We start from the raw sequence: 24,504 nt of genomic DNA on the forward strand, positions 1-24,504 counted from the left end.
TGATCTCACGGTTCGTGGGTTCATGCCCCACATTGGGCTCTGTGCGGACAGCTCACAGCCTGGAGCCTGTTTTAGATTCTGTGTCTCCCTTTCTCTCTGCCCCTCCCTTGCTCGTGCTCTGTCCCTCTCTCTCTCAAAAGTAAATAAACGTTAAAAAAATTTAAAAATTTAAAAATTTTTTTTAAATCTTGAGAAAGAAAGAAAAACGGAGAGAGAACAGGAAATGTATTCAAAGGAGAGGGAGTGGGGATGTAGAGCAGACCAGAGAGGACTCTAAGAGCCACTTTAGGGGCACGTGGGTGGATTAGTCGGTTGAGCACCTGATGTCACTTCAGGTCATGATCTCACGGTTCGTGGGTTCGTGCCCCGCATCGGGCTCTGTGCGGACAGCTCGGAGCCTGGAGCCTGCTTTGGATTCTGTGTCTCCCTCTCTCTCTGCCCCTCCCCACCTCAAGCTCTGTCTTTCTCTGTCTCTCAAAAAAAATAAACATTAAAAAAAATTTTTTTTAATTAAAAAAAAAAAAGAGCCACTTTAAGTGGTTTTAACTTTAAGGGGGAAAAAGAAGCCATAATGGATTTTGAACAGAGGAATGGCAATCTCGTGTACACTTCCAAAGGATCACTGTGGCTGCTCCCGTGGATAACACATGTAGGATGGGAAGTGTGGAAGCAGGACAACCCATAAAAAGGCTGTTGTAATAATCCAGGAAAGAGGTTTGGCAGTTTAGAACAAGGTGATGGAAATGAGCATGGAAAAATGTGAAAGAGACGGGTGAGTTGCCTCCACGACTCACAGTTACTTGGATCTTACCCGAATTGCCTTTTCCTTGGGTTGCTAACTTCATCATCCAAAACTTTCCTTCCCTTACCAAGTGGACCATATCTCGTTTGAATGGTTGATGCCCTGCGAGCACACAAAGTCATACGTGTTGTAGGTAAAATTCACTGGAGAATTAGGTTCCCACTACATATTCTTCAAGCATTCAGAAGCAGCATTTTTCAAACTTTCTTTTTTCATGACCCATTTGAAGAAATATCATTTGCCAAGTCTCCTACACATATATGTTAAGAAATACTCTTCTTCAATGTTTTGGAAGAGTGGGAAAAGCTTGCTAATATCTCATTTGTTTATTTCATTAAAAGTTGATAATAGGGCTCCCTGTACTGGTTTTATAACTCATGATAGGGTCAGAAATACAAAAAGTAGAGCTGTATACCGTTCATTTAGTTCTTCAACAAAACAAAAACTTGCCCATTGACGAAAACAAAACAAAACAATGCTGTGTGTCCCATATATATTAGGAAAGTCATATCCCCAAACTCAGAGAACCATTTCAAGGGCCCCAAAGCCTCAAAAACCCACAGATACAAAGCTACTCCTGGAGACTAACATTCAGTTACAGAGAGCTCATGTCCTCACCCACAGAGACCAGGTTCCCGAAGTTCTCCAGCATCACTTCTCGGTACAGCTTCCTCTGGGTGGGGTCCAGCAGCCCCAGCTCCTCCTCCGTGAAGACCACAGCCACGTCCTTGAATGTCACTACCTCCTACAACACCAAGCACATATAACCTCAATCTTACAACCAACCTTCACTGAGAGGGATAGCGCTGAGATACTATCTTCTTATCTGTCACTTTTACTCAACGGAATGGCTAATGTTCTTGACCGTTGGTTTCCTGTGTGAACCTGAGCAGGTTTCCTATATTTTACATATGTAAGTGGAAGATGCAATCAAGAACCTCCTTATACAACAGCTCTGAGAAGTAAATGCAGAGACAGGACTAAGTGCCTGGCAAATCCAGCAAGACTGGATATTTTAAACTAAAGTTATACCTTAGTTTATAGCTGGAGGCAAGCAAGATGTCCCTTAGGTGATGAATGGATAAAAACTATGCACATCCACACCAGAATATAATTTAAAAAAATTTTTTTAACATTTATTCATTTTTGAGAGAGAGAGGCAGAGAGAGAGGGAGACACAATCCAAAATGGGCTCCAGGCTCCAAGCTGTCAGCACAGAGCCCGACGCAGGGCCTGAACCCATGAACCGTGAGATCGTGACCTGAGCCGAAGTCAGATGCTCAACCAACTGACTGAGCCACCCAGGTGCCCAACACCAGAATATAATTTAAGGGGGAAAAAAACAACTATCAAGCCACAAAAAAAAGATATGTTTTTACCTTAAATTCATATTACTAAGTAAAAGCAGCCAATCTGAAAGGTTATATACTGTACAATTCCAACCATATAACATTCTGGAAAAGGTAAAACTGTGGAGACTGTAAAGAGATCAGTGGTTGCCAGGGGTTAGGGAAAGGGAGGGGTAAATAGGTGCAACACAGGATTTTTTAGAGCAGTGAAACTACTCTGTATGATACTATAATGGTGGGGCCATATCATTATAAAGTCCCAACCGACAGAAAGAACAACATCAAGAGTGAATCTTAATGTAATCTAGGGACTCTGGGTGATAATGATGTCCCAATACAGGTTCATCGACTGTAACAGTGCACCACTCTGGTGGGGGATGTTGACAATGGGAGGGATTGTGGGTGTGTGGGGGCAGGGGGTACATGGGCAATCTCTGTACTTTCTGCTGGATTTTACTGTCAATGCTCAGCTGCCCTAAAAAAATAAAATCTATTATTGAAAAACACATATACAAACCTAAGGTTATATGTTATTTTGAAAAAACTCATCAATACGTGAAGGAATAAAAGTAGACCAGGGGTGCCTGGATGGCTCAGTTGGTTAAGTGTCTGACTCTTGGTTTTGGCTCAGGTCATGATCTTAACCATTCATGGGTTCAAGCCCTACATCGGGCTCTGTGCTGACAGTGCAGAACTTGCTTGGGATTCTCTTTCTCTCCCCCTTTCTCTGCCCCTCCCTCTCCTTCTCTCAAAATAATTAAATAATAACAATAAATAAAGATAATAAAAAGTTTCAAAAAAATTTTTTTAAGTTTCTTTTTTTTTTTTAATGTTTATTTTTGTTTTGAGAGAGAGACAGCATGAGCAGGGGAGGGGCAGAGAGAGAGGGAGACACAAACTCTGAAGCAGGCTCCAGGCTCTGAGCTGTCAGCACAGAGCCCAAGGCGGGGCTTGAACTCACAAACCATGAGATCATGACCTGAGCTGAAGTCGGATGCTTAACTGACAGAGCCACACAGGTGCCCCCCACCCAAAAAAAATTTTTTTTAAGTACACCAGTAAGTAATAAGAGACATGCAGGGTATGACTCAGACACAGGAAAGACAGAATCTAGCTCTTCCTGTGTGAAAATCTCCAACAATATTTGCATAAAGCAGTGGTTAGAGCCTGTTGCACTATGCTGTATTTGAATATCTGTCTACAAAATCCTAACACGGCATGTATCATGTGTACTCTTTCGTTACTGAGTTCTTAGTACACTGAGGATAAAAAATAGGCAGCGTGTTCAGAGAATTGATTTTTTGGAGAAAAACCTGCAGGCAGGAAAATGATCAATGCAGTGTGCCTTATGACAAACTCCTAAGCCACCCTAATGTCTAGGAGCAACTATAAATAATGGCTGTTATATAATGCCAAATGAAAAAGACACAAGTCAACATTAGATGTATATCATGAATGCAAATAAATCTATGAATGTGCACAAGAAAGAGTATGGGGAAACAAAAATAGTTAATGTGTCAGCAGTGAAGCAAGAATTCCTACTAATTTGTCCACACTTGTTTTCAAATAAAATGAATAATGGCAAAATAAAACAAATGCTAAAAAAAACCAAAAAACAAAAAAACAAAAAAATAAAAAACAAACAGGTCATTTAGCCTGGTACTCTCCTTGAGTCACCGAGGAAAAGACACAAATGTGTAACACTTTGAGGAGTGAAATGGAATTTTACCAGCAAGAAAGGGAAGCCATATGCACCTTGAATGTGGTCATTTTCTCTTGCTACTTCTGGAGATGTAGACTCTGGGAATAGAGTCCTGCTGAGGCAGATCTGTGCCTGGTAGTGTCTGGAAAAGGCAGAAAAGGACATGAATGGGTGACCAGGGACGATGCTCACCCACATGAATGCTTATTGTGAATTACCCAGGAGCCCCTTTCTTGGGGTGGCTCCTGCCATACACAACTTGAAGAGCAGATCAGGGCATGGATACTCCATTCCTGCCCCCCACACACATTCACTGTTGTGTGTTGACTTGGTGTGTTGACTTGTGTCATCTTGTGGCTTCCAAGGTGGCAGCTGAGATTCTGATATGATGGAAATTGAGACAACATAATGCACCCAACAAGAATCATCTCTGGGGCAGAACACCTGGGTGGCTCAGTGGGTTAAGCGTCCGACTTTGGCTCAGGTCATGATCTCGCGGTTCATGGGTTCGAGCCCTGTGTCGGGCTCTGTGCTGACAGCTCAGAGCCTAGAGTCTGCTTTGGATTCTGTGTCTCCCTCTCTCTCTGCCTCTCTCCTGCTCATGCTCTATCCCTATTGCTCAAAAATAAATAAATGCTAAAAAAAAAAAAAAAAAACACTTAAGAATCATCTCTGGGGCGATCATATCTGGGTTCAAATTCTACTTCTGCTTCTCACTAGTTGTATCATCTTGGGTAATTTAATAACATCTCTTTCCCTCAATTTTGTCATCTGTACAAATGGGAGAATAATATTTCCAAATCCTAGAGCTGTTGAGAGCTGGAGAACACTTTGAATACACTCAGAGTTTCTTATTTTTGTAGCTAATATTAAAAAAGAGGACATTCTGTAATGTGAAATTTCTCTTATAAATATGATTTTCTACCAAAAGACACTGTATGATATCCGAATCTGACACTGACTATTCTGAGGTCACTCATAACCTTTGAAAAATCAGTTAACTCTGCTTCCTTGTCTTCCCTAATATTGTGTTAGCTGAACAATAATTTTTAAATTGTTGTGGACAAGTGTTTTCCCCCGCAACATGGAAGCACCCAAATATATAAAACAATTAATAACAAACATAAAGGAATTCATTGACAATAATACAATAATGGTGGGGGACTTTAATACTCCCCTTCCATCAATGGACAAATCATTTAGGCAGAAAATCAACAAGGAAGCAATGGTTTTGAATGAAACACTGACCAGATGGACTTAACAGATAATCCAGTTAAAAAATGGTCAAAAGACATGAACAGACATTTTTCCAAAAAAGACCTATAGATGGGTAACAGACACATGAATAGATTCTCAATGTCACTCATCATTAGGAAAAATACAAGCCAAAACTACAATGAGATACCACCTAACATCTGTCCGATGGCTAAAATGAACAACACAGGAAATAACGGGTGTTGGAGAGGGTGCGGAGAAAGGGGAACCCTCTTACATGGTCGGTGGGACTGCAAACTGGTGCAGCCACTCTGGAAAACAGTATAAAGGTTCCTCAAAAGTTAAAAATAGAACTGTTGGGGTGCCCAGGTGGCTCAGTTGTTCAAGCGTCTGACTTCGGCTCAGGCTGTGATCTCATGGTTCTTGAGTTTGAGCCCCGCATTGGGCCCTCTGTTGTCAGCAAAGAGCCTGCTTCAGATCCTCTGACTCCCTCTCTCTCTGCACTTCCCCCGCTTGTGCTTTCTCACTCTCTCACACTTTCTCAAAAATAAATAAACATGAAAAAATAGAACTGGGGTGACTAGATGGCTCAGTCACTTAAGCGTCCGACTTCAGCTCGAGTCACGATCTCACAGCTTGTGAATTTGAGCCCCATGTCAGGCTCTGTGATAACAGCTCACAGCCTGGAGCCTGTTTCAGATTCTGTGTCTCCATCTCTCTCTGCCCCTCCCCTGCTCATGCTCGGTCTCTGTCTCTCTCTCAAAAATAGATAAACATTAAAAAAATTAAAGAAAAAAATGAACTACCCTATGACCCAGCAATTGCACTACTAGGTATTTACTCCACCCCGATGTTTATAGCAGCATTATCAACAATAGCCGAAGTATAGAAAGAGCCCAAATGTAAAAGAATGGATGAATGGATAAAGAAGATGTTCTCTCTCTCTCTCTCTCTCTCTCTCTCTCTCTCTATATATATATATATATATAATGGATATATATATATATGTGTGTGTGTGTGTGTGTGTGTGTGTATATATATATATATATATATATATATATATATGATGGAATATTACTCAGCCATCAAAAAGAATGAAATCTTGCCATTTGCAATGACATGGGTAGAGCTAGAGTGTATTACGCTAAGTGAATTAAGCCACTCAGGGAAAGACAAATACCATATGATTTCACTCAGTGTGGAATTTAAGAAACAAAACAGATGAACATAGGGGGGAAAAAGAGAGACAGGCAAATTATAAAAGAGACTCTTAACTGGAAAACAAACTGAGGGTTGCTGGAGGGGAGGTGAGTGGCAGGATGTGTTAAGTGGGTGATGAGTATTAGGGAGGGCACTTTTCTTCAAAAAAAATTTTTTTTAACATTTACTTATTATTGAGAGACAGAGACACAGAGCATGAGCAGGGGAGGGGCCGGGAGATGGAGAGACACAGAATCCGAAGCAGGCTCCAGGCTCCGAGCTGTCAGCACAGAGCCTGATGAGGGGCTCGAACCCACAAAATGCGAGATCATGACCTGAGCCGAAGTCGGATCTACCCAGGGAGGGCACTTTTTGTGATGAGCATTGGGTGTCGTATGTAAGTGATGAATCACTGAATTCTATTCCTGAAACTAATATTATACTGCATGTTAAGTAGCTGTAATTGAAATAAAAACTTGAATCAAACCATAAAATCTATCACACAAACTTCACAAGATGGACTTTCTCCAATACAGTGTGCTTACACATCGTGAACAAAAACATCATGATCAAAATGAAGGAATCATTCCAGATTAAAGGAGTCAATTAAAGAGTGTTTCCCGGGGCGCCTGGGTGGCGCAGTCGGTTAAGCGTCCGACTTCAGCCAGGTCACGATCTCACGGTCCGTGAGTTTGAGCCCCGCCTGTTTCCGATTCTGTGTCTCCCTCTCTCTCTGCCCCTTCCCCGTTCATGCTCTGTCTCTCTCTGTCCCAAAAATAAATAAACGTTGAAAAAAAAATTAAAAAAAAAAGAGTGTTTCCCTCTCTCTCTCTCTCTGCCCCTCCCCAGCCTGCACTCTTGCTCTCAAAAAATATTTAAAAATTAAAAAAAAAAAGCACAAATTTAAATATGGACTGTGGGTTAGATAACAGCATATTAACAATGTCATTTTCTGACTTTGACCCTGTGAGTATAGAAGAGAATATCCTTGTTCGTAGAAAATAGACACTGTTTAAAAGAAAAACACAGCCCTAAAACGCTGTCACTTAGGCCAAGTGACCAAACTGGGGCTTAATGCCTAACCTAATTGCAGTTTCAGACTCCCCCAGAAACTCAGAAATTCTCCGATAAGCACCAGCTGAGTAATCTGTCACACAGACCCTCTCCATCCCGGCAAGATGCATAAGATCCCCTGCTCTTCCCTCTAAGGGAAAGTGACCGTGCCCAGAACAATCCTTTGTTTCCACTTGCTAATAACTTCCTTGCCCCACCCTCCTTCCCATAAAAACCTTCCATTCTGTACAACTCCTGGGAGATCCCTCCTACTTGTTTTATGGGATGCCACCCAATTTATGAACCGCTTAATAAAGCCAATGAAGTCTTCACGTTTACTCAGTTGAATTTTTGCTAACAATACAAATATTTAGGGACGAAGAAGTATTTTCTACAGCATAATCCCCAATTCTTGAAAAAAAAGAGATGCGTGAAGGAAAAAAAAAAAAGGGCAAGGACAGTTGACAGCTGGCAGCAGCTAGGTGTTGGTGTCTTCAACTCATCATACGTAACTCCAAAAGTATCAGCAATTTTTAGACATAACCACAATGGTGCAGCGAGAAACACATTTTTTTTTTTGCGACAAAAACCAAGGAAAGAGAGGAGGCTCTGAAATGCCACAATTATGTCTCTGTCCCTGAGAAATCATGAGATATTCTGCCCTCCTCCAGACCCCCTACTTTCAGCCAGAAACGGTTTGGGAATGTTAACCTTAACAATAAAACTGCCAGTTATTTTACTGGAATAGTAGAGAACTGCAATCCAGGACGAGCAGGATATGGCAAAACCACAGCCAAGTCCGCAGAACAAAGGAGAAACCCACTCTTTTGCAGAGGAAAGGGAGAAACTGGGCAAGCTGTCATAAACAAAAAGCCCATTGGATTAACCGGGACTTGGAAATATGGTGGCTTTTCATTGGCTGAGTTTTGACAATCTTTCACTGGTTGGGCTGATGCGGAGCTGGGGGAGGAAAGCCATTCTGGTTCCCTCTGGGATAGCAACGAAGAGCTACGGTAGTTATCAGCCTGAAAGGTGGTTTCTTCCAATAGGGCCTTCCAATTGGGTCTCTTACAATTGACAAGAGCGACAGGGTGTGAGGGCTCTCCCTGCCAGCCTCGGACGCCATCCTAAAGGAGGTTTTCTCACTAACTTTCACAGGAGTAACTCTTCAGAAGGGGCTGGGGACTATGAAGCTAACGATTGGGATCAAAGAGAAATGACAGGAGTCACTGCAGCTGAAGCTCTCACTCCATCCAATATTCATGGCTTTCAGGTTACTAAGCACTTAAAAAAATTAAAGAGTCTAATACCAAGAGATCCCCATTCACCACGTGGCAGGAACTGTCTTTAAGGCTTTACTTAACCCATCTTGTTTAATTCTCAAACCGCTGTATTATAGGAAGGTAGGAAAGTCATCCCAATGTTACAAAAAAAAAAAAAAAAAAAGGACACAGATGTTAAGTCCCCCAATATTCAACCGAGAGAAAAGGCGGAGCGAGGGAAAGGTGGGCTGCCCTGGGGTGGGGGGCAGGACCGTAGGCAGAGAGCCCGGGAGACCCCCCCCCACCGGGACATGCACAGCACAAGATCCCCAAACGCCAAGAGGGTCCTTGGGGAGGGAAACACCACTCCAGTCCTCAAACCACCGCTGTCTGACACAGCTCTTTTCCCCAAATCAATGGCCGGTGGTACTGGCACCCAGGGAAGTTCAGAAGGGTCTCGAAACCAGAACCCACTCACCACAGCGACGGAAGAGCCTGTAACAACCTGGCCACCCGAGCGGAAGTGCCTGAGACCGCCCCGCCCCAGGCTGCGGGAGGATCAACTACCCAGAATTCACGTTTCCAGACGGCCTTGGGGAAGTGTACGACTGTCTACGGGACTTCCGGACTACACTTCCCAGAAAGCCAGAGAACCACCGTCCCATTCCCACCCTCTTTGGCCGGAAGTGCTTGCGCCTCCTGAGAGATTCGGTAGTATAGTTCCCACAGTGGTCATGGGGGCGGAGTTCATACTGTCGACTTCAAAGGCAGTAGTAACGTGGGTTCCCACAGTGGGGGCAAGAATTAACCTCTCCGAAATCCGGCAGCAGAAAATATTCTAGGTTATTTAAGCTGCTGTTAGTTTTGTCTCTACTATAACACTAAACCTAGCTGTTATCCAAATATATCAAATATATATATGATATAGGAATATATAAATGATATATATCCCTAATATATCATTGGAAAGTTCAGTTCAGTTGCAGTGGTGAACTTCAGATACTCTGAAGAATGCACAAGGTGAAGGCTTAAGAAGCTGCGCATTTGGAAATCTACACAGCAGAACTGTTGATAAAAATACTTTAAAACTGTGCTACAAAATTCATGGGCGCAAGACAGTTATGGTAATTTGACTGATTCTTTATTACTCTTCCATATGAGTCTGAATCATGAGTGCCAGAATCCATGAGTCACCTCCATTCTGGCAGTACACTCATCATGTGACGGCTTAAAATATTGTGCCACAGGGAAGCAAGCACCAAGGCACCTCGACACGACCTCATGGGCACCAGTCTTGGAAGTTTCCTGGGGTATCTGATAGACCACTCAAATGGGATAAAGACCAGAGACAACCCCAGAAGGAGAAACCAGATTGGACACACACAGGTTCAGATCCAGGCTCTAGACACCCTAACTGGGTAACACTACCAGTCATAACCAGACTCAGGCAGCAGAGGGCAACATGAAAAATTTGGGCACTGCATACTGTAGGCCCTCCTGAGGCACAGGGCCTGACCCCACCTACTTGGACCTAAGAGCGATACAGTCTCCTTTATTCTAACTGATGTTCTCACCTCTTTAAGCACACATAGTCTTATAAGCTGCACAGCCATGAGTATCTTTATCTATGATGTCAGCCCTAGCCGGATATCAGCAAAACTGACCTTTAAAAAGATTGGGTCTATGACACAGAAATTCCGCTCCCAGGTATATACCCAAGAGAAATGAATCATATGCCCACAGTTGTACAAAAATGTTTATAGCAGCATTATTGATAATAGCCAAATTGTAGAAACAATCCAAATATCCAGCAACTGATGACTAGGTAAATAAAATGTGATACATTTATACAATGGGATCTTACTCTGCAATTAAAAAATGAAATACTGATTCAGTCAAGGATTGACCTTGAAAACATGCTTCGTGGAAGAAGCTAGACACAATAAACAATGTGTTTTATGATCCCATTTATATGAAATGTGCATAATACATCAATCCATAGAGGAAGAAATTTGATTATTTATTACCAGGGACTTGTTCATTGGGAGTGGAGAATGAATGCTAATGGATGGGGGGGGGGGAGGGGTTGGTGGGCTGATGAAAAAGCTCTGGAATGAGACAGTGGTGATAGTTTATATCTTTGTGAATATACCAAAAATCATGCAATTATACATCTTACAACAGGTATGTGAAATATATCTCAATCAAAAAGAGAGGTTGGTCTGTTTGAAACTATTTCCCACTCTCAAGATACTATGGACTGGTTTGTGCCCCCTGCCCATGCATACTGATGCCTTAAACCCCAATATGACTGTATTTGGAGATAGGCTCTTTAAGAAAGCAATTAAATAGGTCATTAGAGTGGGGCCCTATTCTGATAGGTTACAAATAAATGGAAAAGTATCCATGTTCATAGACTGGAAGAATTGATACTGTTAAAATATCAAGACTACCAAAAGCATCTATAGATTCAATGAGATCCCCATCAAGATTCCAATGGCAGCTTTTTTTTTTTTTACAGAAGTAGGAAAAACAGTCCAAAAATTTACATAGCACCACAAAAGACCCCCAATAGCCAAATAAATCCTGAGAAAGAACAAAGCAGGAGGCATCACACGGCCTGATTTCAAACTATACTATAAAGTTATAGTCATCAAAACAGTATGGTACTGGCACAAAAACTAATACCAATGGGACAGAATTGATAGCCCAGAGATAAATCTAAGCATATGCAGTCAACGCATATTTGAAAAGGGAGTCAAGAACACTCAATGGAGAAGACTCTCTTTTCAATAAATGGTGCTGGGATAATTTGACATTTACATTCAAAAGAATGAAACTGGACCCAAATCTTATACCATTCACAAAGATTAACTAAAAATTAATTGAAAGACTTAAATGTAAGAAATTCCTAAAAGAAAACAGGAATAAATCTCAACATGGCCCTTAGTAATGATTTATTGGATATGACACCTAAAGCACAAGAAACAAAATAAAAAGTAAACAAGTGAGACTACATCAAACTTAGAAGCTTCTGCAGAGCAAAAGAAATCATCCACAAAGGGAAATTACAACCTATGGGATGAGGAAAAATATTTGCAAACCATGTATCTGATAAGAGGCTAATATCCAAAATATATAAGAACTCAAACAACTCAACAGCAAAACAACCCCTCTCACAAATAATCTAGTTAAAATGGGCAGAGGACCTAAGTAGACACTTCTCCAAAGAAGATATGCAAAAGAACAACAGGTACATGAAAAAATGCTCCACTTCACTAGTCATTAGTGAAATGCAACTTAAAACCACAACGGAGGTATCATTTCATCCCCGTTAGAACAGCCATCATCAAAAAGACAGGGGATAACAAATGATGTTATGGATGTGGAGAAAAGAGAACACTTGTGCACTGCTGGTTCGACTGTAAATTGATACAGCTACTGTGGAAAACAGTACAGAGGATCCTCAGAAAATTAAAAATAGAACTACTGTAGGATTCAGCAATTCCACTTCTGGGAATATATCTAAAGGAATGAAAACACTGATTTGAAAAGATATCGGCACCCCCGTGTTTGTAGCAGCAGCAGCAGCAGCAGCAGCAGCATTCACAATAGCCAACACAAGGAAACAACCTTAGTTTGCATCAATGAGTGAATGGATAAAGAAGCTTTTGTATATATTTACGATGGAATATTATTCAGCCATAAAAAGAAATGATGAAATCCTGCCATTTGCAACCATATGGATAGAACTTGAAGACATTATGCTAAATGAAAAGTCAGAGAAAGACAAATACTGCATAAGTTCACTTATATGTGGGATCTAAAACACAAACAAAAAAACAAACTCACAGAAGAAACAAACTCATAGACTGTGGTTACCAAAGGCAGAGGGTGGGGGGAAGGGGAATTGGGGGAAAGTGGTCAAAAGGTACAAACTTCCAGCTATAAGATAAGTACTAGGGATGTAATGTACAACGTGATGACTACAGTGAGCACTGTCATATAATATATAGGAAACTTCATGAGAGTAAATCCTAAGAGTTCTCATCACAAGATGAAAATGTTTTCTTTTTTTGTTGTGTTTATTTTTGAGTGAGAGAGACACACACAGAGTGCAAGCGGGGGAGGGGCAGATGAGACACAGAATCTGAAGCAGGCTCGACTCTGAACTGTCAGCACAGAGCCTGACGTGGGGCTCGAACTCACGAGCTATGAGATCAGGACCTGAGCCAAAGTCAGATGCTTAACCAACTGAGCCACCCAGGCTCCCCTTCTTTTTATTTACATGAGAATATGGACGTTAGCCAAACCTACCGTGGTAATCATTTCACAATATATGTAAATCATACCATCATACTGTATGACTTAAACTTATACAGTGATGTATGTCAATCATTTCTCAATAAAACTGGGGATAAAAAGAAAATAAATATTTTGTGAGTATGTGAAAATATAACAAAACAATGAATGTTTATAAGTATTACAGTCATCATTTCTGGAACTGATGTAATGACCTACAGCTATCATCATTCACTACCCATTCCATATTCCCCTTGCCCTCAGCAAACACCTCAGTTCATTGTGGTTCTTTTCCTAGCAGGATGAACCAAATTTTCATTCTTCAAGGTTGAGACATTAACAGTCCTGCCTGAACTGTGTTGTATTTTTCCACTGGTTTTTGATCATTAGACATGGTGCTTTTAAGAGACCCCTAAGTGATCTCTTGCATTCCAGACGTACTCTTGCTTACCTCCACTGTGCTGTAGCAACTCAATTGTTTGTTATCGGAATCAATTACCCCAACCAGTAAAATAACCCCCTTCTTTGACTATTCATTCAGAAGTAGGAGACATCAAGTGCCCAGTCTGAAATATCAAGTTCAAGTTCAATGGAATCATTGTTGTGTTTTCTGATGAAATCATTCATCCCCTTGGAATTAAGATCTCTTTAGAGCCTGCTCATGGAGACAGGAAGCAAAATATTTGCTACTGGAACACTAGAAGTAGTAGTAAGTGGAGCCACTCAAATTTCTACCCCTGGATTCCTGATCTTGGGAAGCTTGGTTATGGACACCATATTCTGAGCACTGATTTAAATCATATACAGTATCTATGAGAACACTGCCACAGCTCAACAAGATACTGCCACCTACCAGGTAATGTAACTGAATTTTCAAAGGGCTAGTCCACTGTCAATCCAAATATGTCAAAGTAATGGGGAACAGGATCAAAACAATGCACTCCGCAAGGATGGGCTCACTGCCACACTTCACTTGCTATGAAGTGAATTCCTTATCAGAAGCAATGCTGTGTGCAGGTTCCTCAAAAAATTAAAAATATAACCATCATATGATCCAGTAATTGCAGTACTGCGTATTTACCCTAAGAACGTGAAAACACTAATTCGAGGGGATATATGCACTCCTATATTTACTGCAGCATTATTTACAATAGCCAAATTATGGAAGTAGCCCAAGTGTCCGTTGATAGGTGAAGAGATAAAGGAGATGTGATTTTTTTAAAATTCAGCCATTTAAAAAAAGTTAAATCTTGCTATTTGCAACAACAGGGCTGGATCTAGAGAGTACAATACTAAATGAAATAAGCCACTCAGAGGAAGTCAAATACCATATGATTTTACTCACATGTGGAAGTTAAGAAACGAATGAACAAAGGGGAAAAAAGAGACAAGCAAAGAAACACTCTTAACTACAGAGAACAAACTGATGGTTACCATTGGAGGGTGGGGTGGGGGGTGGTTGAAATAGGTAAAGGAGATTAAGAGTACACTTACCTTTTTTTTTTCTTCCCTTTTTTAACTTTAGAGAGCAAGGGGGCACAAGTGGGGGAGAGGGGCACAGGGGCAGGGAGGGAGGGAGGGAGAGAGAGAAAGAGAGAAAGTTTAAGCAGGCTCCAGACTCAGCGCAGATTCCAACATGGGACTCAATCCCAGAACCCTGGGATCACGACCTAAGCTGAAATCAAGAGTCAAATGCTCATCCCACTGAGCCACCCAGGTGCCCCTAGTACACTTATCTCTTATCTTGATGAGCATTGAGTAACAAACGGAATTGCTGAATCACTATATTGTACATCTGAATAAATGTAACACCGTATGTTAAGTACACTGGAATTGAAATAAAAATAAGTTTAAAAAAAAGAGAACGAATGCTGCGTGGAATACCACAAAAATAGTGGAAAAGGACTGTTAGAGTACCTAGTTGGTAGTTTTGGCAAAAGCACTGCAGGTATGGAAGGTGAATCCATATCCAAAGTGCCTATTCGATTAAAAACAAGGTACTGCCCCTTCCATGATGGAAATGGTCTAATGGAACCAATCATCCTGGGGAAAGGGACTATATCAAGGAACCAATGTTGGTCTCCGATGCTGGCACATGGCACTCAGCAATAGCTATAGCCAGGATGGCCTTGGTACATGGAGTTTACATTGCTAAAACCATGGATAACCTCCATTCCTGCCATTATGGCCACTTGGCTCATGAGTTCACTGGGCAATGACAGAAGTGGCTGTTGACAGAAGCTAAAAGAGAGAGACACATTGGATCAAACTACTTGTTTATTGAAACCCTCCTCTACTGAAAGTACCATACGGTGGTTGTTTACGTGGAGCACACTTATCTTCACATTCTTTCCCCACTCAGAGTGGTCTATCCAAAATACCTCTCCCTTAGGATACCTTGCAATTAATTTTCCAATCACGTATCTTTGAAGAACATGAAAATCCAGCCAAACCTTTGACCATAGCCTGTATAACTATACAGACTCTTAATTCTAGCCATTTGTTCTTTTAGGCCAAAAGAGCAACGAAGGCACACTGGTCAAAGTTCTGCCCATTAAGAGGTTTTCCTTTCACAACTGCCCTTTACGGACATCCCAGAAAGAAGCTGTTATATTTTAGTTGAACAATTTCAGGTCGGTGCCTGTCTACCTACCATGCAGAACCATCTGCAAATTGGCCAGGAGTGAACTTTCCCTTCCTCGCCCAACTGGTCATAAGGAACTTTCCCTGAAGCTATAGGGGCACACTGGGAGAAAGTAACATAATACAAGTATGGACCGTGGGCATTTGGGCCATTTACTGATGCTTCCAATGCTTCATATAAATATACTTCCATTTACTTCTCATGTAAATCTCTTCCATTTGACAACAGAGTGCTTCTGTTGTCAAATCCAAGCCTACATTGGTGAGCTGACACCTAGTCCATGAAGGAGAGTCAGAGTGTGTGGTAACTTGGGAGCCCATGGTTAACTCTTCAGTCTAGTAAAGTGCAATGACAAAACCAAAGTGGTTTCTTTATGTATAATATAATAAATATAACTTTTTTAAAGTTTATTTATTTGAGAGAGAGTGAGAGCATGAGTGGGGGAGGGGGAGAGAAAGAGGGAGAGAATCCCAAGCAGGCTCCATGCTATCAGCGCAGAGCCTGATGCAGGGCTTGAACTCACGAACCTGAGATCATGACTGAGCTGAAATCAAGAATTGGGACGCTTAACTGATTGAGCCACCCAGGTGCCCCCCAAAATTATTCCTTAAAGAGAGGTGGGTGTCTATAGAGGATGCAGGGCTTGATGCCAAAATTCTAAGGGTCTGTGCTGTGAATTATCTTTAGGAGCTAGCCAGACATTCCAAACACCATTTCTGTCTGCCACTGACATTTCAAGAACCTTTTAATCTGCTGGGTCATATGGCCCAAGTGGCAGAGAGCTTCCATGGAAGCCTGGACCTGAGAGCCTTATTCTCCTCTGGGCTCCAGGCAGAAGGTTTTCAGGTCACACATAAAAGGGCATAGTAGAACACCCCAATGAGAAATATGCATGTTCAAAAATCTGAGGGAGCACACTAGGCATGGTGACTCTCTTTTGGTTGTAGGAAGGACCTGGATGCAACACGTCCTTTACTTTAGAAGTGGCATTTCAACATGCCAACACCAATGACCCCTTAGAAACTTTACTTAAGTAGAAGGCACCTAGATTTTTAGGGAATTTATTTCCCATCCCCTGGCACAGTCTTATCAATATGCCTAGGAGAACTTTGACTTCCCACTCACCAGGGCCAATCAGCATCAATCAATGGGCCAGTTCAGAGCCATGATCCAGTAATCCCAGCCAAATGGTCCCCTTGAGGGAAGCCCAGGAGAAAGAGTAACATTGCAATGTTTGGCAGGGTAGCAGGGTACTTAGGAAGATGAAGCCTTTTCTTTCTTTTTTTTTATGTTTATTTATTTTTGATAGAGAGAGAGCACAAGTGGGAGAGGGGCAGAAAGAGGAGACACAGAATTGGAAGTAGGCTCCAGGCTCTGAACTGTCAGCACAGAGCCCGACGCGGGGCTCGAACCCCAAACCACGAGATCATGATCTGAGCCGAAGTTGGACGCTTAACCGACTGAGCCACCCAGGCGCACCCAGCCTTTTCTTAATCCACTAAATTCTGGGTGTGAAAACTGGCTCAGGTCTGGATACTGTTTAAGAGGTAGTCAATCTCTGTTTTTAGGATAAAGGTAGACTTCTGTTCACATGACCTAGAACTATTCAGCTTGTACATATCACATATACTTCACGTCTATTTATGTTTCAGGGACATCAAAGTCAATAGCCAATGTCACATATCAGACTATTCTGAGTATGATGTTGGCTCTGCTGTCCGTTATAGTATCCCTATCCAACTTGCCTTTGGGATTAAATGCCACCACTTGACCAATACCACACTAGGATCTCATCATTTCATTTCGAGATCCTCCTCTACAGAGCACAAAAAACCTTGAGCTCTTCAAAGATGCTGAAGTTCCTCTCAAATTATTTCTCAAGGTCATGATGAATTATGATTTCTCTATTCCTCCAGGGGCGGGTGACATGTCTAACATGATAAATCTGCTCTAACATTCAAATCTCCGCAAGACTTTGAACATTTCCCTCTACATCGTATCAAAGAAATTCTGGAATTTCAACTCAATTTAGTGAAGCTACATTCCCATCCATTTTTCAACCTACCAACCAACCAACAACAACAAAGCAAAAAAAAAAAACAAACAAAAAACAAAAAACTCACACCTTTCTAACCAATGGAGCTGAAATATTGAATTCAGAATGCTTAATGAGCCTATTTCAATATATTCATCTCATCCAATTTTATACTCCTTATGTCACAACCCCATATCCCAAAGATCCACCCCCAGACATGTTCCCAGATTTATCTACCTAAGCTGAAAAATCATGAAATTCTTTCAATGTGCAGAGTACCACTTCAGTGTCATTTGTACCTAAGGCTTTGGTACCAGGTGTGACTTGAATCTACGTATAGTTGTGGAAGCAAAGAGGTGTGGCAGGATTTGGTCCTGAGGAGAATCAGCAGTGTCTTTCTTTTTTAAATTTTTTTAATGTTTATTTACTCTTGAGAGACAGAGAGAAAGACAGAGCATGAGCAGGGAAGGGGCAGAGAAGAGAGGGAGACACAGAACTCGAAGCAGGCTCCAGGCTCTGAGCTGTCAGCACAGAACCCGAGGTGGGGCTTGAACCCACGGGCTGTGAGATCATGACCTGAGCCGAAGTCAGACGCTTAACCGACTGAGCCACCCAGGCACCCCTGTCTTTCAAGGTCTCTATCTCAGAGGAAGCCATTACATGCTCTTTGGGGACAAAAGGGGTCATTTTCCTCAGGCAGTAGCAGAATGGCTGCTTCTAGCAGCAAGGACGACTTTGCAAAATTCAGGGGGTTGAGGGCAATCACTCCTGGATACGAGGACATTTGTAGGCATTCCATATTCCAACAGAAAAGTTCCAGCACTGGCGGAGCAGCAACAAATCTGAGAACAGATGCAGTGAAGGGGAGAAGAGTTTCTCTTTCCCTGTGTCACCTCTCCTCCACGACAGCAGAGCTCACCGTGAAGGCAGATCCCATTGGCCTGCAATTTCTCCCATGTGGGTGGGGAAGTAAGATCATGTGAGTCAAGTGTTAGGCTTCCCCAGCTGTGTGAGCTGCTACTCAAAAGGCCCACTTCTTTCCTGCTCTACCCACAATACCGAGGTGATCTGTATGGCCGAAGGGTTGGGAGAGGCTGGGAGCACAGCAACCAGGGCTTGGAACTCACCAAAGGTACACAGATTCTACTAAGTGCATCACAGACTGCCAGGAAGCCTGCCCACAAGTGCTGGGGATACCTCTCCTGCAGGCTCCCCAAACTGCCCATTAGCACCCCAACACGCCACATGCCTCATTTCCTCCACTTTGTGGCTAGCTGCCTGCACCCACCCCAGAAGATGATGAGCATGAGCCTCTGCACACCTCTGGCACACACAGACGGTCATCCCAATTCTGCAGGATTGGGAAAAGGGACACAAATGTAAGCGTTTCAGGACAACACTCGAAGGGGGAGAAAAAGGGACGCTCTCATCACCAAGCCTGGCTTTGCTGGGAAAAAGCATACAGTCTTATAAATTCCCCCACCAAGAGGGAACACGAGTGTGGAGTGGATACATCGATAGAAAAGTTCTGAGGAAGACTCAGAATCCCCAGCCAGCTGATAGTGATAGCATTTCTCCCCTGAAGCCAGTCGGTAGAGCCTGGAGGAGGTAACTGCTTCTTCACATGAGAAGACAGCAACACAGTTCAAGGGGTATGAGAAATCAAGGAAACTGGCATTACCAAAGGAACACGCTCCTTTTCCAGTAAGTACCTTCAAAGAAATGGAGAGTGAAGCATCGCCTGACAAAGAATTCAAAATAACTTCTAAGGAAGCTCAGTGAGCTACAGGAGAACACTGATAGACAACCCAACAAAATTAGGAAAAGAATACATGAACAAAACAGCAGGTTCAACGGAGAGATACAAGTTGGAAAAAAAGAAGCAAAGTTAAAGTCTGGAGCCCCAAAATACAATAAATGAAATGAAAAGTGCGACAGAGAGCACGAACCTAAGGGTTGATCAAGCAGAATAAAAAATCTGTTAATTCAAAGAGGGGTCATTAGAAATTTTCAGTCAGAGGACAAGAAAATGAAAAAGAGTGAGGGGTGCCTGGTTGGCTCAGCCAGTTAAGTATCTGACTTTGGCTCAGGTCATGATCTCCCGGTTCGTGGGTTCGCGCCCTGTTGGGCTCTGTGCTGACAGCTTGGAGCCTGGAGCCTGCTTTGGATTCTGTGTCTCCCTCTCTCTCTCAAAAATAAACAAACATTAAAAAAAAAAAAAGAAAAGAAAATGAAAAAGAGTGAAGAAAGCCTATGTGAATTATGGGATCGAATACAGATAAACAATATACACATCATGGGAGTCCCAGAAGAAGAAAGGGAAACAAAGCTTATTTTAAAAAATTATATAATGGCTGACGGGGCGCCTGGGTGGCTCAGTCGGTAAAGTGTCTGACTTCAGCTCAGGTCATGATCTCACGGTTAGTGGGTTCGAGCCTCTTGTAGGGCTCTGTGCTGACAGCTCAAAGCCTGGAGCCTGCTTCGGATTCTGTGTCTCCCTCTCTCTCTGTCCCTCCCCCACTCATGCTCTCTCAAAAATAAATAAAAGTGTTTAAAAAAATTACCTAATGGCTGAAAAATCCCCAAATCTGGGGAGTGATATGCACACCCAGGTACATGAACTTCATAGGTCCTGGAACATTTTCCATTGAAAGAGGACTTCACTGACACACATTATAATACACCTACTAAAAAATTAAAGAGAGAATTTTGAAAGCAGCACAGGAAAAGAAACTCATCACCATAGGATATGTCATCAAAGACCTCGTAGGCTAGGAGAGAGATGATGTATTCCAAGTGCTGAAAGGGAAAAAACCAAAAAACAAAAAAATGGCAACCAACGCTACTCAGCAAAGCTGTGCCGCAGAAATAAAGACTTTTCCGGACAAACAAAAGTCGAAGGAGTTGATCGACCCTAGACCTGCTCTACAGAAACTGCTAAAGGGAGTTCTTCAAGCTGAAATGAAAGGATACGAATTAGTAAAATGAACATGTAAGTATAAACCTCACTGGTAAAGAAAGGGAAGTATACTGTCAAATTCTCCTAGTTGTGATCAATTCCTTAATTCTAGGGTTAAAAAAGAAAAGCATTTAAAACAACTATAGGTTCCTCAAAAAGTCAAAAATAGAACTACCCTATGATCCAACAAATGCACCACAAGGTATTTACTCAAAGGATACAAAAATACAGATTGGAAGGGATATATGCACCCAGATGTTTATAGCAGCATTTGATTCAACAACAGCCAAATTATGGAAAGAGCCCAAGTGTCCATCAAGTGATGAACGGATAAAGAAGATGTAGTATATACACACCATGGAACACAAATCAGCCATAAAAAGAATGAAGTCTTGTCATTTGCAATGACATGGATAGAGCTAGCAAGTATTACGTGAAATAAGTCACTCAGACAAAGACAAATACTACATGATTTCACTCATATGTGGACTTCAAGAAACAAAACAAATGAACGTGGGGAGGAGGAAGGGGGAGAGGAAAACCAAAAAATAGACTCTTAACTTCAGAGAACAAACTGATGGTCACCAGAGTGGAGGTTGAGGGAGGGATGGTTACATAGGTGATGGAGATTAAGGCGGGTACATGGGAAAAGCACCAGGGGTCGTAAGTAAGTGATGAATCCCTAAATTCTACAACTGAAACTAATATTACAAGGTATGTTAACTGGAATTTAAATAAAAGCTTGAAAAAATACGTAGCAACAAAAATTTATTAGTGGCTCCATAATATAAAAATATATAAATTGTGACATCAAAAACATAAAATCTAAGGAGAAAAGCACAAAATCTTATATGTGATCAAAGGTATAATGGTTATGTTTTATGCAAGCTCATGGAAACCACAAAACAAAACCTGTAGTAGATGCACGAAAGAGAAAGGGAAAGGAATCAAAATACAGCACTGTGGAAAATCCTCAGATAACCTAAGTACACAGCAAGAGAGGGAGAGAGGAACAAAGGAACTACAGAACAGTCAGAAAATAATTAACAAGGTGGCATTATTAAGTCCTTAGCTATCAGTATGACTTTAAATGTAAATGGATTGAATTCTCCAGCCAAAAGACACAGAGTCTTGGCTGAATGGATCAAAAAAGAAGAACCAATTACATGCTGCGTACAAGAGACTCACTTCAGCTTTAAGGACCCACCACATAGGTTGAAAATGAAGAAACGAATACAAAATAATTCACACAAATGGAAACTGACGAAAGCACAAGCAGCTATACTTATATCAGACAAAACAGACTTTAAGTCAAAAACCGTAACAAGAGACAGAGAAAGTAATCATACAGTGTTAAAGGGGTAAATTTATCGAGATAAAACCAGTGTAAATGTGTGCCCAACATTGAAACTAAATATATTAAGCAAATATTAACAGATCTGAAGAGAGAAATAAAAATGCAATACTAGAAGGGGACCTCAGTACCCTACTTTTAACAATGGATAGATCATCCAGATAGAAAATCAATAATAAGGAGGGGCACCTGGGTGGCTCAGTCGGTTAACTGTCTGACTTTGGCTCAGGTCACAATCTCACAGTTCATGAGTTTGAGCCCTGCTGCGGATTCTGTGCTGACGGCTCGGCGCCTGGAGCCTGCTTCCGAATTCTGCGTCTCCCTCTCCCTACCTTCCCCCACTTGCACTGTGTGTGTGTGTGTCTCTCTCTCAAAAATAAATAAACATTTAAAAAAATTAAGAAAATCAATAAGGAAAGATTGAACATGAACTACATAAGACCAAAGGGACCCAACATAGAACATTCCATCCAACGGCAGCAGACTATTCTTCTGAAGCTCACACAGAACATTCTCCAAGAAAGATCACGTTATATCACAAAAGAAGTCTAAAAATTTTAATACTGAAGTCATATCAAATATCTCATGGTTCATTAAATCGAGCCCCATGCCAGGCTCTCTGCTGACAGTATGGAGCCTGCTTGGGATTCTGTCTCTTCCCCTCTCTGCCCCCTCCCCCACCCACGCGCATGTGCACCAACATGCTCTCTCTCTCTCTCAAAATAAATAAACAAACAAAAAAAGGAGTCAATTGTGAAGGCCATCGGAAAGAAACACAGACATCTGATTTTGTGTCAGCAACGTATAAGCTTCATCTCCTGCCCATGTCCTCTGCCTCCTTCACAATTCTGGTAAGGTTCTGGGGTAAGGTTCACTCACATAGTACAAGCAACCTCCAACCATTAAAAAAAAATTTTTTTTTAACATTTATTTTTGAGAGTGAGAGAGACAGAGCATGAATGGGGGAGGGGCAGAGAGAGAGGGAGACACAGAATCTGAAGCGGGCTCCAGGCTCCGAGCCATCAGCACAGAGCCCGACGCGGGGCTCAAACTCACGAACCGCGAGATCATGACCTGAGCCGAAGTCAGACACTTAAGCAACTGAGCCACCCAGGCACCACTCATTTTTTAAACTTAACTTCGAGAGGACTTCTACTCGATAAAATACCTGAACATTGACTGTTCTTTCTGCTCTGGACCTTCTCCTAGACAAGTGTTCTCTCCACCTTTGATCATCCCAAAGGGTGTCTGCCATGAGTTTTGTGACCCAAACCTAATGTTGGTGGGGAAGCTTCCTTATGTCACAGTGAAGTTGCTGAACATGCACATCAACTGGCATGGAAAGATTGATCTTTTTGTGGATGACATTATCTGATTACAGAAAATCCCAGGAAATCTATATAGAGGAGCTACTTTAATATACAAGTTTGACAAGATTGTAGGCTACAAGGTTAACATAGAACAATTGCATTTCTATATACTAGCAATGAACAGCTGGAAGTTGAAATTTGAAAAATAGTACCATTTAGTTTAATACCAAAAACCAGAGCACTTAAGTATAAATCTAATAAAATATGTGCAGGATCTATGTACTGAAAACTACAAATTACTGATAAAAGAAATTAAAGGAGTCCTAAACGAATAGGCAGATACATGGTGTCTGTGGTTTAGAATATTAAATATTGCTAAAAAAAAAAAAGAGAGAGAATATCCAATATTGATAAGATGCTAAGTCTCCCTAAACTCACCTATATATATTCAATGCAATTTCAATAAAATCCGCAGTAATGAGCTTAATTTCACAAAGCTTAGTCACAAAGCTTATTCTACAAATTATGGAAAAGCAGACAAAATAGCCAAAACAGGGGGTGCCAGGGTGGCTCAGCTGGTTAAGATTCCAACTCTTAATTTCAGCTCAGGTCATGATCTCATGGTTCGTGAGTTTAAGCCTGTACGGACAATGCAGAGCCCACTGGGATTCTCTTTCCTTCTCTCTCTGCCTCTCTCCTCTGCTCACACACTCTCTCTCTCTCTCTCTCTGTCTCAAAATTAAATAAACTAAAATAAAAAAAAAAGGCAATTTAAACTTAAAAAAAATAGCCAAAATATTCTGAAAAAGAATAGAGTTGGAAGACCCATACTATCTCATCTCAAGACTTAGTGTATAAAGCTACATATTGGCAAAATGATAGACATGTAAATTGGTGGAACCAAAGAGAGGCCAGAAAAAGACCCACACATGTATGATCTACAGGTTTTTCACAAAGGTACAACAGCAATTTGATGTTAAAAGGATAGTTAGCTGGATGTTTCCATGCCAAAAAATTGGCCCTTGACCACACATTTTATACAGACTAAGTCACATGGATCATAGACCTAAATGTTAAACCTGAAACAAACTTTTAGATAAAAAAGAGGAGAGGGGCACCTGGGTGGCTCAGTTGGTTAAATATCAGATTCTTGATCTCAGCTCAGGTCACGATCTCATGGTTCATGAGATGGAGCCCCATGTCAGGCTCTGTGCTGACAGTGTGGAGCCTGCGTGGGATTCTCTCTTCCCCTCTCTCTGCCCCTCCCCCACCCACACGCACACACGTGTCTCACTCTCTCAAAATAAATAAACTTAA

The 24,504-nt window shown here is 41.7% G+C and overlaps 1 protein-coding gene across 1 annotated transcript in view; it reads right to left on the bottom strand.

The window, feature by feature from the left end:
- The window catches only part of ZNF45 (zinc finger protein 45), a 53,697-nt gene that overhangs the window by 10,675 nt on the left and 18,518 nt on the right, over positions 1 to 24,504 (bottom strand). The window contains 4 exon segments of the mRNA XM_047079096.1: positions 812 to 904; positions 1,421 to 1,547; positions 3,907 to 3,995; positions 18,225 to 18,406. Of these exon segments, the coding sequence (XP_046935052.1) occupies positions 812 to 904; positions 1,421 to 1,547; positions 3,907 to 3,995; positions 18,225 to 18,406 (491 nt within the window).

Source organism: Lynx rufus, unplaced genomic scaffold (assembly GCF_022079265.1).
Source record: "Lynx rufus isolate CCGP_SWC_20201006 ecotype Redwood Valley unplaced genomic scaffold, mLynRuf1.p SCAF_16, whole genome shotgun sequence".
NCBI lineage: Eukaryota > Metazoa > Chordata > Mammalia > Carnivora > Felidae > Lynx > Lynx rufus.